The sequence below is a fragment of the Cyphomyrmex costatus genome, unplaced genomic scaffold (genome assembly GCF_001594065.2).
Source record: "Cyphomyrmex costatus isolate MS0001 unplaced genomic scaffold, Ccosl1.0 scaffold537, whole genome shotgun sequence".
Classification (NCBI taxonomy): domain Eukaryota; kingdom Metazoa; phylum Arthropoda; class Insecta; order Hymenoptera; family Formicidae; genus Cyphomyrmex; species Cyphomyrmex costatus.
This window is the reverse complement of record NW_017279589.1, coordinates 8,429-22,416: the sequence shown is the minus strand read 5'-3', so window position 1 is coordinate 22,416 and position 13,988 is coordinate 8,429. Positions and strand designations below refer to the sequence as shown.

At 35.4% G+C, this 13,988-nt stretch overlaps 2 protein-coding genes across 2 annotated transcripts; one reads left to right on the top strand and one right to left on the bottom strand.

Annotated features, from left to right (window-relative positions):
* Positions 1-2,209: 2,209 nt before the first annotated feature.
* On the bottom strand, positions 2,210-3,724 carry LOC108778977 (putative nuclease HARBI1). The gene is made up of 3 exons (XM_018546307.1): positions 3,332-3,724; positions 2,668-3,261; positions 2,210-2,218 (listed from the first exon to the last, which is right to left on the bottom strand). The coding sequence occupies exons 1-3, from the start codon at positions 3,722-3,724 to the stop codon at positions 2,210-2,212; spliced, it is 996 nt and encodes a 331-aa protein (XP_018401809.1).
* Positions 3,725-7,793: 4,069 nt separating this feature from the next.
* LOC108778979 (beta-1,4-glucuronyltransferase 1) lies at positions 7,794-11,409 on the top strand. The gene is made up of 4 exons (XM_018546309.1): positions 7,794-7,898; positions 8,433-8,626; positions 9,151-9,376; positions 10,495-11,409. The coding sequence occupies exons 1-4, from the start codon at positions 7,806-7,808 to the stop codon at positions 11,041-11,043; spliced, it is 1,062 nt and encodes a 353-aa protein (XP_018401811.1). The 5' UTR covers positions 7,794-7,805; the 3' UTR covers positions 11,044-11,409.
* Positions 11,410-13,988: the final 2,579 nt, after the last annotated feature.

Here is a 13,988-nt window from a genome sequence, read left to right as displayed (position 1 = left end):
ACCTCCGATTTCGATGAAATTTGGATTATTCGACTCGTTTTGTGTAAAATGAAAGAATCTAGCAGAATAATTTCATTGAAATCGGAGGTGAGGAAGCTGTTCTGAAGAATTACTGTATTTAATATTTTAAAATAAAAAATGTTTAAATGTTATGTAACTTTTGAAGGGTAAGAAATGTGGATACTGCAGATGGTTTTTATCAGAAAATTATGATTTGCTGCGACATTCTTATTTCCACCCTTTCGATGATGACAAAAATGACCTTATTATTGACGAAAATCTGATTGTAACTGTAGGTAAGTCTACATATTGCAATATAAGAGTCTATTATAAACTATAATACAACAGGTAATAATACTAATACAAACGCTTCTTGCGCAAATCTACAGAATAAACTTTAACTTATAAAATTAACAATGTATTGTACCTAGAACCTATATTGATTACAATAAAACGCAAAAATACTAAAACAATCTAGAATGAAAAGGAAACGTAAATTTTAATTTTAGTTTGGCCGTTAAATTATTTAATCAAATTTATTTTTTTCTAAAACCACCGAGGATGAACATATGTCTGAACATTTTGGAATTGGAGATATCAATGAAATTACAAATAATGAAGTTACGATTGATGAATTTTTAATTACATGCGTTTCTCAAAAACAAGGATTATATGATTATCGAATCCCTGCCAGTTCCAGAGCTAATCTCAAAAAGAAAACATTATGGCAGGAAGTTTCGAATATGATGGGAGGTGTGTAATTATATATGGTGATACATAATTATAATGATTTAAACAAATGTTTATTGTAATTGTTTTCTTTTAAGGGCAATTATCTGCCGAGGATGCAAAGAATCGTTGGAAATATTTGAGGGATTGTTATATGAAAGCGAAAAAAAAGCAACGAACTTACATCCCCAGCGGCTCCGGAGCAATACCGAAGAAAAAAAATACATTTCGCTTTTTTGAGCAAATGAAATTCTTAGATGACACCTTGCAGACGTCTCAGTAAGTTATACCTATTGCGATAGTACCTATTGTACAATACAATATACAAAGATACAAAGATATACAAAGATATCTAGGCTACAATAGTTTCCATAGTTTCCATAAAATTGAAATGAGTTTAAAAAAAATCATTTTTTCTTTCAGAACAAGCAGCAGTTTACCAAAGGCATCTCCATCGACTAGTAAATCGTCATCAACATTATCGGCTACTACATCTTTGTCAATGTCCAGTAAGGAATCTGAATGCTCCATATCATCCAATATTGTAGATGACTATTTACCATCACCAAAAAGTAAGTATATATTACATTATTCATATTATACATATTATTCACTGTTATATATTACACTATTCATTTCACTATTATACTATTAATATGTAAAATTAATTAAATAATTAATTAATTATGTAATTGTTAAATTTTAGACATAAAATACAATAAAAACAAAAAATATGCTACTCATATCGATGAGTGCATCCTCGATGCATTGAAACTTCCAGTGAAACAATCCGATGCAACAGACGGTTTCTTATTAACATTGGGAGAAGGACTGCGGAAACTTCCCTATCGGCAGAGAACCGAGCTGGAAATAAAATTTTTGTCAATGGTTATGGAAGCAACTACCAATAATGAAACCAATGAATAGATTTTGTATGCTTTGCTTTTAGAGGACACACTCTATACAAACATCGTTCTATCTTTATCATTCGTTGAATGTTAAGAAGGATAGAACGACGTTTGTGTCGAATGCGTGTTTGTATTTGTGTTTTATGCGTGGTTTTGTGCGTGTTTTTGTGCATGTTTTTGTGCGTGTTTGTGTTTGTGCGCACATTCCACAGTACACAGTTCTGAGATAGGTTAAAATTCTTATATTTAATATCTGTTCTTAATATTTCTCCTATTGTGCGCAGACCCTAAAGCCCAAGACACAATTCGAGGGAATAGCGATAGCGAGTTTCAACTTATCAGAAATCGAATACACCGGAATACGCATTTTTGATAGGTTGAAACTTATTACCAGGGATGGGAAGTAACTCGTTACTTGTAACGAAGTTGACCGCTCACTAAGCGCTCAATGAGCTTTTTTATCTGATTGGCATATTCCATTAGATCTAAAAATATTAACCAAACAGGTACAAGAGTTCACTGAGCGCTCAATGAGCGGTCGTGCTTCTGGATGCACCTATTGTGTCTTGGACTTAAGTCATCTGGATCATTTTAATGTAAAAAATTATATCTATACGCATAAGATTATTATATCCAACAAGAGACACAAAAGTGACACGGTGTGATACGGCAATCGTTGCATCCTTATCGTTCGTTAATGTTAAATAAAGATGAAGGTGATTGCTGTGTCGTAGATGGAAAGTACCCTATGTATTAATAGATTATTCTATATAAATTTATTATATTATATAATATATTATTTTGTAATAAATTTGAGTGTAAACGTTATTATTTATTAACTTTCATACATTTTTTAATTATAGTAAAAGAAACCTGTCATCGCATATATTATTTGCAAAACTTGCAGACTTTTTTTTAGCAAAACACTTTTAAAAATTATTTTCAATTGCTTTTTCCCATTGGAATGGAATAGCTCCAATACTTTGAAAATAGACAGAAAAATTGTCACGAAGTACAGTGCATGCATTACTACTTCGTTCACACGGTGAACTGTTGTGTCACAAATTCCATTGCTGGTCTCATGTAGATCTTGGAAAGGTTGATGGGTATACGTTTTCTTTCCTGTCAATTTCTCTTCGTTTTGTAGAATAAAATTGTGTAAAACAACAGCTGCTTGCACTATCAATCTTGCATTACTGACCGTTGCAATAAGTGGCTTTCGAAATATTCTCCAATGAGCGACTAGAATTCTGAAAGCGCTCTCCACTACTCGTCTAGCTCGGCTAAGTCTATAATTAAAGACTTTTTTGGAGATATCAAGGTGTCCATTACGTGAATAGGGCCTCATCATGTAATTAGATAACGGAAAAGCTTCGTCTGCCACCAAAACAAACGGTAAAGCTGGTCCGCCAGGTTCTAATGGCTTTGCCTGAGGTATATTAAATGTTTGAGCTTCAAAACGCTTGCCAATTTCACTAGACCTAAAAATTCCTCCATCGCTTTGCCTTCCTTCTGCACCAATATCCACCATTGTAAAACAATACTTGGCATCGCTTATTGCTAGTAACGTGATACTGTGATGACCCTTATAATTATAGTATATTGAGCCGCTTCGTGGTAGAGCCTATTTTACAAGAAAACCTCTAGCTATGTAATATATGTTATAACGAATTTAAAAGATTTCTTTAACATACTTGAATTGCAATATGCTTTCCATCAATGGCACCTATGCAATGAGGAAAGTTCCACAGGGATTCAAATTTATCAGCTACAACTTGCCAACTCTCTTCGTCGTCAGCGATAAAAACTAAGTCCTTCAGCGTGTTCCATACCGCATGACATGTTTCAGTTATTATTTGTGATACGACGGTGCTGTGTCCAATGCGAAAAGCATAAGATAGCGATTTCATACTATCACCCGAAGCCAGATATCTTAACATCACTTGCAAACGAGTGTGCGATGGAATTGGATCACGAATTATATTTTGTTTGATAATGTTTGGTTCAATTAACTTCAACAATTTATTAAATAATTGAGGTGGCATTCGAAAGTAATCTACATAATTCTCAACATCTTCGTTTTCCATTTCTCTAATAAGATTATCGCTGGCTCCTTGTAGAAATCGTCTTTCGCAAGTGAATATTGGGCGAACCCAACATGTTCGTTGTGTGCATTCCCTCTTTCGTTTTATTTTATAAAAAATGTATAATTTGGCAATTTTTTGTCGTAATTGTTGTTGATAAAAAACATCTTCACTCAACCGCAATTTTTTTATTAATCCGCATATCAGGATCAGAATTTTAATAGAAGGAATCATTTCGCACACAGCTAATAAACAGTGTTTGAATATTTCAATATAAACGTTATAATTTATATTGTAAGTATTTCAATATAAACGTTTTTTTCTGTTTTCTCCGTTCCGTAGAAATATTTTTCCTATGTTCACATGGTGCAAAATTAACAGAAGCGTAAAACAGTCCTATCCAATGGAATGTACTCTTTACATAGATAAGTATAAAACGTCCGCTGTACGAGTTAATATTATTAGTCGATAAAATTTCCGCTTCCGCGAGATCCGGTTCATGTGAACATAGGAAAAATAAATCTGCGAAATGAAAATAACGGAATGAAGCAACGATCAATCACATCAATTCCGCCAATTCCGCATTTCCGCAGATCCGCTCCATCTGAGTGCACCTTAATTCGTACTACACTGCCTCTAAAGTATTTTATCGTCGCTATTAAAAATAATTTAAACGAAACTATATTCACTAAAGGAGGAATTATTAATCAAAGAAATGATCATATATGGTCTTATAGTAGGGGAGGCCGAGAGGCTAAATGTGGATTTACTCGAGCGTCGTGGGGACCTATTGGAATGTGAAGATTAGATGCTAAAAAGAAAAAAAGGTTATATGATGTATGCCGTTTCAGTGATGGGGGGAGCGTGTACAGGCTTTCAAAAAAACAGTGACAATGAAATACTCGAGCGTGTCAGATATTAATAGTGTAAGCGACCCATGTGTTTCTGATAATGGATAAATATTAATCTGACGGTTTACGTGGTGGGGTTAGCTGTAGGAAGGGGTCAAAAAAAGGGGAAAAAAAAATTTCCTCGAGCGCGTCAGATTTTTTAAATGTACACTTTCCTATACATATGTAATTAACCATACCTTAATCTGACGCGCTCGAGTTTTCGAACGATCGATTTTTTTTATTTACTAATCCCCTGGACCTCCGGCTCTATATAGAGGTTTAATATTTGGTGGGGGTACTTACTAGGGTGCAAGCTTTCCCCCTTTATGTTATTCTGACGCGCTCGAGTAAATCCCAAAATCCCCGCTTGGCCTCCCCTATACTATTATGAAAATCCCAGGGCTGTTAGGGAAAATTAGAGTCCTAGATATCAGAGAAGCGCAATCGGCTTAAGTCAGTATCGCAAAATTACTAAGAAAAGTATTAAAAATGGCGTCGTTTGCAGACGAAATATGAAATCCATCAATCGTCTATTAGTCAGCCATTTTTAATACCACTTTGGCTGACAGTCAGCTAATCAGGACGCGGAACATCGATTGCGCTTCTCTGATATCTAGGACTCTAGGGGAAATAAGTTTCAACATGAATTTGATATTAAGGGTGATTTTACATGCAGCGCGGAACGCGGTACGCGGTAGGCGGTAAAGTAACCAGGAACCGCGGCGGCAAGCCGCGGTACGCGGTATGCGGTACGCGGTGAAGTAACTATAAGTTAATTAACCTGAAAAGTTAACGCAAATTTCTTCCAAGTGGCCAATAAAGCGCACGGTAATTATTAGATTTAATCGATTAATAATGTTATCATGGCTATCAACATCATATCTGCAGTCTCCATGACAAAAACAGTCTTTAATTATTGCGAAAACCGTTTTTTTTTCCTACCAAACTCCGAACTCCGAAATTATTTCTCTTTACTTGGCAGTATACACAGTATATACCTGTGTTAATTTCTAGTTATGCACCCAGCCGACCGAGCCGATGCCGACCATGTCGTTATCGTTCCGCCTTTCTTTTTTCCTACTATTACATGGAACGCGGAAAGGCGGCACGGTATAGTGACAAATTCACATTTGTATGCATTTTCTTAAATGTATTAACTTATTTCTTTGCACATTTTATCAATAATCTTATTTTTTCAACGAATCTGCTTAATAATTGCATTTAAATCTATTAATTTCATTAAAAAGTGCATAGTAACGTCAACTTGTCACTAGTCCGTGCCGCTTTTCCGCGCAGTTTTGGCTCCATGTAATAATAGGAGAAAATTAGCGCGGCTTACCGCGCGCGGTTCCTAGTTACTTTACCGCGTACCGCGTACCGCGTTCCGCACTGCATGTAAAATCACCCTAACGTTTGGCTCGGAATTTGGAAGAACTCTCTAGTTGGACCATTTTTTTACCCGACAGATTAAATGTAGCTAAATATACAGATTTTTTTGGAAACTGACTTTTTTGATCATTTAGACATACATATACAGCAACGGATTGAAAAGTGGTTTCAACTCGATAGATGTCCAGTTCATTATGACACAACTACTCGAGCTTGCATGGTTAGACAGATATTTTCCACAACAATGGATTAGACGTGGCAGATGAGTAGTATCTTGGCCACCACGATTACCTGATCTAACATCATTAAACTTTTTTGTGTGGGGGGGAGTCCTAAAGCAGGAAGTTTATTCGTTGTCAATCAATTTAAAAAAACAATTGGGAAATAGAATCGAGGTGCACCAAATATCGCCAGATCAGTATTTAACTGTTGTCCATACGCGAGTTGTCCATACTAGATGCAATGCAAGAGGTCAACATTTTGAATAACATCTACGTTAAGGTGATGCTGGAATCGTTTGTATTATCGATAAAACTAGCGTTTTTAACGTTTTCGTTCCTGTCTAATTTCTTCGTAATAGTATCACAGAATAAAAATTCCTTCTCCACGATCAAAATATCCGAGCTAATATATTTGTCCCTGGTGTATATTCTGTCCAAAGCTGGAAAAAGTATGAAATCATAGATTTCTTTATCCATTTAACCTCAATATGGCGATCAACGCTGAAGATAAAAATGGATAAAGAAATCTGTAATTTCATACTTTTTCCAACTTTGGACACAATATATACCAGGGACAGATATATTAGCTCGGATATTTGAATCGTGAAGAAGGAATTTTTATTCTGTGAAACTATTATGAAGAAATTAGACAGGAACGAAAACGTCAAAAACGCTTGTTTTATCGATAATACAGGCGGGTCCAGCATCCCCTTAAGCAAGTGAATAAATACAATTTAAATAAGTAATAAAAAAAGTACAAAAATGAAAACTACGTTTTGTCTTTGTTTGTGATTTTCTCCAAAATAAAACAAAAACGAACATATCTCTACAGGACTCTTTTTTCTTAGTTTATTGATTTTCTCGCTCTCGAAATTTGGCTATTTAAATTTCAAACACCCTGTATACTATATGTATTTATAGTATTTTAAAACCGCGTTATTAAATTATTTTCTGTCTTGAAACGCAATCCGATGAAACTACTACAGTAATATGACAAATTAAATTGTTTGTCAATTGACTTATTGTTAGCTTGAAGTTAGAAATGTTTCACTCATGCATCTGCCTACTTCAATGTCAAATAGCACTTATCCTAGGTGAATTCTAATATGGCGGAAATTTCAAATTCAATTTTTTCCAGATTCTAATGGCTCACCCAGTATATCTTTTCAATACTCTGCGAGTAAACGCTCTCTTATTGAATTATCGATCATTTGACCTTGTTATGTCTGTTAAATTGTCCTCGAAAAGATTAAGTATGTTCTATTACAGTAGAAGTAAAGAATTATTATAAAAATCATTAAGTTACGGAACGAATATCTAGGTTGAAATCTACGTGCAATTATAGAATGTAGGCACCATTCTTCCTACTTCGCGCCTCCGCCTCCGCTCCCTCCGCTTGCAATTATACGGCTCTGCTGCATCTCGACCACACGGACCGTGCGTGTTCAGATTTCAGTGTGTTGTATATTGTATTCTCGTGATTACCAACGCGTTTGCGCGGCATCGATCCGCGCGATACCTCGCAGTCTGTATATTCCTTGATATAAACGGCATATGTATGTCGTGCCAGTTTGACAGCGGATGTTCCTCGGAGGATCCGCCGTTTACGTTTGTACTATGGAACATTATTTCACCGTTCTCGATCGACGAGAAGATCAGAGAACAACTGGCGAGGTGCGTTTAGATGACGGGCTGTCTGTCTGCATTGTCAATTAAATTTTATCGATTAAATTTCACAATTAGTCCATTTCGCGCGCGCGTGCTAAATGTATTATTATTAACTCCTCAAAATTGCTCCGTGTTGCCAAAAATATGACAACAACCGAATACCAGTCAATGTAGAATGATCGGCCATTTTAGCCTTGCGCTGCGAGACTAATGCGCGCATGACATCAATTAACTTGAATTAGTTAGATTGCCACGTGCATTTCAATCTTTGCAGATTATTTATAGACTAATGAAGTAGATCGACAAATAACTAGATTACTTGTGAATTAATAAGTTAATTAGATTCTAAATGTATTCTCCGCAGAAAAAGCAATGCGCAGCCTCGCTCGCAAGCTACTAGTATGGCCGACGTTGGTACTGTCTCTTTTGGTAGCCTTCCGTCTGCTATTTGGCCGAGATTTTCGATTGCCAACGACGACGCGTGTTTTTCGTGATGACAATGATATCTCCAACTTGGATAATAGCCATACAAATTCGCAGCATGACGCTAGTCCACCAGTAGGGGCAGTAGACGACCCACCTGTTTACACAGCGGGTATGTACATGGCAGGTCAGCGACCCCGCAACCATAATGAAAGTGCCTGCAGATGGTACCATGGCTTACCGGATGTTCTTTCCTATCCATCATCCAGACTCACGTGGAGTCCCGAAATCGGCAAGAAGAGTTCCTACAGGTAGAGCTTAGATCACAATCGTCTACTGCATCTGTATCTACAAAAAATCATCATTATTTTTCTTCGCAAACTTTATTCGGCTGCTTAAAACTCATTACTGATATTATTATAGTAAGTAATCAACATTAGAAAGTAGTACTTGACATAGAAAACAGAGCACGGAGAAAAAAGTTTGCTGTCACAGCGTATTTTATGATGTAATCGCGCGTGACAGATTTTTTTTAAAGAGAGAAAGTGAGAGTTTCAAATCTCGCGTGAAGTAATTTGCTGTTTTGTTCAACCGAAGCAATTTGGGTTTACTTCGAATTAAATTTTTATTCTAGTTGCGTATATTCATATCTCTATACAATTAACGAATTTACGCAACAATATCCTTCAATTTTAATAATAAAATGAGTTAAACATCGAACAATGCGACGCGACGTTATAATATAGGAATCTTCGCTATTCGGACGCTTTCGCGTTAAAAAATCGCAGTATTATGCAATGGTTTTACTGCGACATGCAGAATTCTTTTTCTACAGGGTTCTGCCATTCGTGTTGTTTGGCGCCATCGAAGCAGTGACGAAAAATTTGCCCCAAGTCACACTATCCACACACGCCACCGCCGATCAGGTTTACGGAATTGTGGAACTCGCCAGACGATGGGAGGGACCGCTCAGCCTGGCGGTATTTGCACCAGGCCTCGACGCCGGCCTCGCTGTCGCTCAACTTGATCGAGCCTGTCGTTGCGAGCCTGCCATGTACAAGGTCTTTTTAACTTCCTCACTTCCTCGTCACGGTCACAAATTTCCTACAAGTTCTATCAATTAACAATTAACACAATGAAATGCTCTATCGATCCTCAAAGTTTTCATGCTTATTTCATTATAGTAATGAGAGAACTCGGAAATTTGCGCTTTTAGGTCATTTACGCGTGTATTAAAACAAAAATGTGTATAATTATATTTTATTATCGTACAAAGAAATTTTTTTGTAGAGATAACATTATTGTGCGTAGACCCTAATAAGTAACACATCACTCAATAAGTCCCGGACTTGACATAATAGATGGCGCACTAATAACAAATCCATATGATTTTTAGAAAGTATACTAAACCTTCAAACATACAATACGTGTCAAAATTTTAGCTCAATCGGACCTTTACTTTACAAGTTACAGTGGTTTAAGTGACGCTACTTTTATCGAATTTGGGCGACCAGAGCGTTCAGCATTATTTGTGTTTTTACGATCGCGTTTAAAGTCAGCATATACCACCTCTTAACTGTTGTTTTCGACGGAGCAGAGTCCGAATAACACTTATCAAGCCATTGCTTTGCTTGAACGGTATTTTTTCCCATCAGGAAGCAATGCTTTATCAACACACGAAATTTAGATTTTTCCATTATTTTGAAAAATGCAAAAGTATAGCGTTACTTAAATCACTGTAACTTATAAAGTAAAGGTCCGATTGAGCTAAAATTTTAACACGTATGTTTGAAGGTTTAGTACTTTCTAAAAATATATGGATTTATTATTAGTGCGCCATCTATTATGTCAGGCTTATTGAGTGATGTGTTATATAAGCATAGTGTACACTGAGTATACACAATAGTTCAGTTTTTTTATACATACTTTTTACACATTGTGTTTTAATCTCATTAGTCGATACAACCCGAAATTATTTATATGACTTGCGGTGCACAAAAAATATGAAAGTATATTGCAAAAAGGTATAGATTCAGATTCCGTTATATTAAAACACTTGCTTGTGATTAGCATAGACATTCTAATCTGTATGGAATACAGATTTAATGCGCGTACCAATCTTTCACGATGTAAACCAAGCCATTGTAGTCTTTTTTATTTAATGACCCGGCGATCACAGGTTTCCGTCCACCTGGTGTTTCCGGCCGGTCGACCGCCCGCTCTGGGCGCAATCTGCAGTCGTACTTTGCAAAGCGATTGCGCTGCATCTGATCTTCAGTGGCGGCAAGCCGAAACCGAGAGGTGGAAGAGGAAAATGACATATCCCATCAACGTCGCTCGGAATGTGGCGAGAACGATGGCGAACACATCTCGCGTGCTTGTGTCGGATATCGAACTGTTACCAAGCGCGCGGCTGGCTTCTGGTTTCATGGAGATGGTGCACCAGAGACCGCCCAAGCACGGCGTAGTCTTTGTTGTGCCTATATTTGAAATAGAATCCAATGAACCGCCGCCGGTGACAAAACGCGAGCTGCTCGCCGCCTGCCGTGCCGGCTTGGCTGTATATTTTCATAGGTATAACATATATACTATATACCGACGCCTACTACGAAGAGTATGTTTCATTTGTCCTACGAAAAACAGTATATTACGTGATTCCGCGAAGAGTTTCACGTTTCAATTTAATTTACGAATATTATCACGTTTCGGTCCTTGCTACGAAAACTAATACGTTTCAGCGTTTATAGTCGAATTTAGTCGCAAAAAGTAATATATTTCGGTTTATACCGCGAAAACCAATATGTTTGAACATTTTACTACGAAGAGTAGCACGTTTCCCTTTAAACTAACACATTCCACGAAAACTAACACGTTCCAAGGTTGAAAGGCGATTAACCGCGAAAAGTAACTCGTTTTATTTTATATTGCGAAATTAAATATATTTGAAAGTTTTACTACGAAGAGTAACATGTTTCTTGTTTATATTACGAAAAATATAACGCGTTCCAACATTTAAAAGCGTTTAACCGCGAAAAGTAGGGTGTTTCACTTTATTAAACGCGAAAACTATTATGTTTTAAGGTTTCGCTACGAAAAGTAATACTTTATGTCGCAAAAATTAATTCGTTTTAACGTTCGATCATGAAAAAAAGTATAATTTATAAATTATAATTATACCGCGGAACCTAATACGTTTTACCTATGGTGGAAGGATAACATGGTGTGTGCATAGACATAAGAAACCATAGACCGAGCGTAAGCCTGCGGAGTAATGATAAACGGGGTAAGGGGAAACAGCGGACGAATTCGGCTATTTCCGTAGATCGGCTCGGGTATGTTCGAGGTTACAGAAAAGAGTTTATTTTTTTTGTAAATAAATGTAAATATAATGCAAATGTGATGATATGTGATAAATGAGAATTAAAAAAATCTGTATTATTTTTGTAGAAACACGTTTTAATGAACAAATATTAAATCTCTCTTCCGTACAATTGATAAAGAATAAACAAACAAGAAAAAGGAAGCCAATAACATATTAAAATCTAAAGATGATAAATTAAAATTCACGTATTTAAAATTCTGTAATTCTTATGTATTATTACGTGATTTAACAAATATTGAATCTTTTTATGACCGTACAATTGATAAACAATAAACAAACAAGAAGAAGGAAGCCAATAACGGTTAAAGCTGGATTACAAATGCTTATTATAATTATGTTTCTTTTATTTTATATTTTTTATATTTTATGTTTTATTTTATTTCTGACAGACGCTTCTAACCTTTGTATTTTCAAATACTGACACATGCGATAATTCAAATAATGACACATGCCGAATGTTTCCGAATCTAACTAAAGTTTACCCGACTTCGTCCGATATTTCCCCTGTCGGTTATCACATCCCTCCTTATCTATAGTAGCAGCTTACGCTCGGTCTATGGTTTCTTATGTCTATGGGTGTGTGCAGTCTGATGTCTCTCTAAGGCCCGTATTCATAGTCGTGATTCAACCCATGGTAGAAATATAAGGGCATGATAGCTCCAGATAACCAATGAGAATTGCAGCCAGCTGACGTCATCATTACGTCATCATTACGCGGCAAATCTAAATGGTTAAAAGAGAAGTAAATCATGGTAGTGTCAATACATTAAGATAAGCGAAAGGATTTTTTTTTTTTATTAATTATTTAATTAATAACACTTTTAATTTGTAATAAAATCAGAAATGAAATTGTATATTAAGAGAATAATTAGTAATTAATACGTAATTTACATCCGTAATGAATGCTGTTCATTCTTGGAAAGTTGATATTTTTTAAATTAAATAAATTTAGTAACATTAATATTATGTTGTATTCATGTAATTGAACATTAAATAAAATTACATTTAATTACATTACATTAATTAATTAATTAATTAACATTAAATTAACATTAACATTTAATTATTTACATTATTTAATTACATTACATTTAATTATAAATAATCGTATATTGTAAATTATTGTACATTATGTATAAAAATAATGAAATTGCAGTACCTGAAAAATTGTGAGGGTTTTTTGAAAGGAAAAGAAAATCGTAGTCGTGTGAAATTACATACTGAAACAGTTTAATTATTTACAAATTTTAACACTTTTTTCTTATTTTTTTCTCTTTCTATTTTGCAATGATATTTGACGATTAATTTCTCGTACTCGGATGTACGTTCGCGTCCTTACTAAACATAAAATTACTTCTTTAGGTATTTCGATTGGGCGTATTGTAATTTCTATTTTTTTCGCTAGTGTTTTAAATATAAATTCATTCTTACAAAGGGTCGACTCATGATATTTAATAAATTCTACATTCATGACGCGCGCAGCTTTAAGAAGTTCTTCCGACGGATATATGCATTTGCCACGCGAAATAAACTGTAGCCAGTCCACATTTATTGCAGGTGGCAAAAGGCATGTCATGTTACCTAAATATGGATATTTATTTTTGAATCTATAAGCTGCGTAACCAGCGATGTATACCAAACCTTCATTTTTAATAATGTCAATAACATCCAACTGTTCTAACGATATAAGAAGTTGTTCTTCTTCAACAGACATATAGAATGAACTTAAATCACATACAGGATAATTATTATTTTCACCATCAGTATCGCGAAAATTTGCGAAACATTCTTCTTCAAAATTCAACGGCTTTTCCTGTACAGTATACGGTTCTAATACCTCGTTGCTTAAGATCGGCAATGAACTTTCAACATCTAGTGGAGACATACAAGCTATATTCGGCTCGCATGCAGTTATATTGGAAGTCACGCAAAAAAGATTAGAAGAATGTTTTCCTATAATATATTTCTTCAATCTATATCGAAAATCGAGTGCATTTGGACGATCGTTCGGACCTGCACTGCCCCGAATGACGGAAAGAAAATTTTCCAGCAAATCCTGATTAAGACGGCTCGTGATGATGTATTTCATAACAAAATTATCATCAGAATATTTATCTTTTAAATATACGAACAGTTGTTCTAGAGAATTATTGCTGATAATAATTCCTTTTTGAAATGATAGTAAGCTCTTACGTTTTCCAATTCTAATTCTGTTCATGACATCCGTCATTTCGTGTAAAATTGTATTTTGTTTTTCGAGCTCGATACCATATGCATTCTTATCTTCGCAT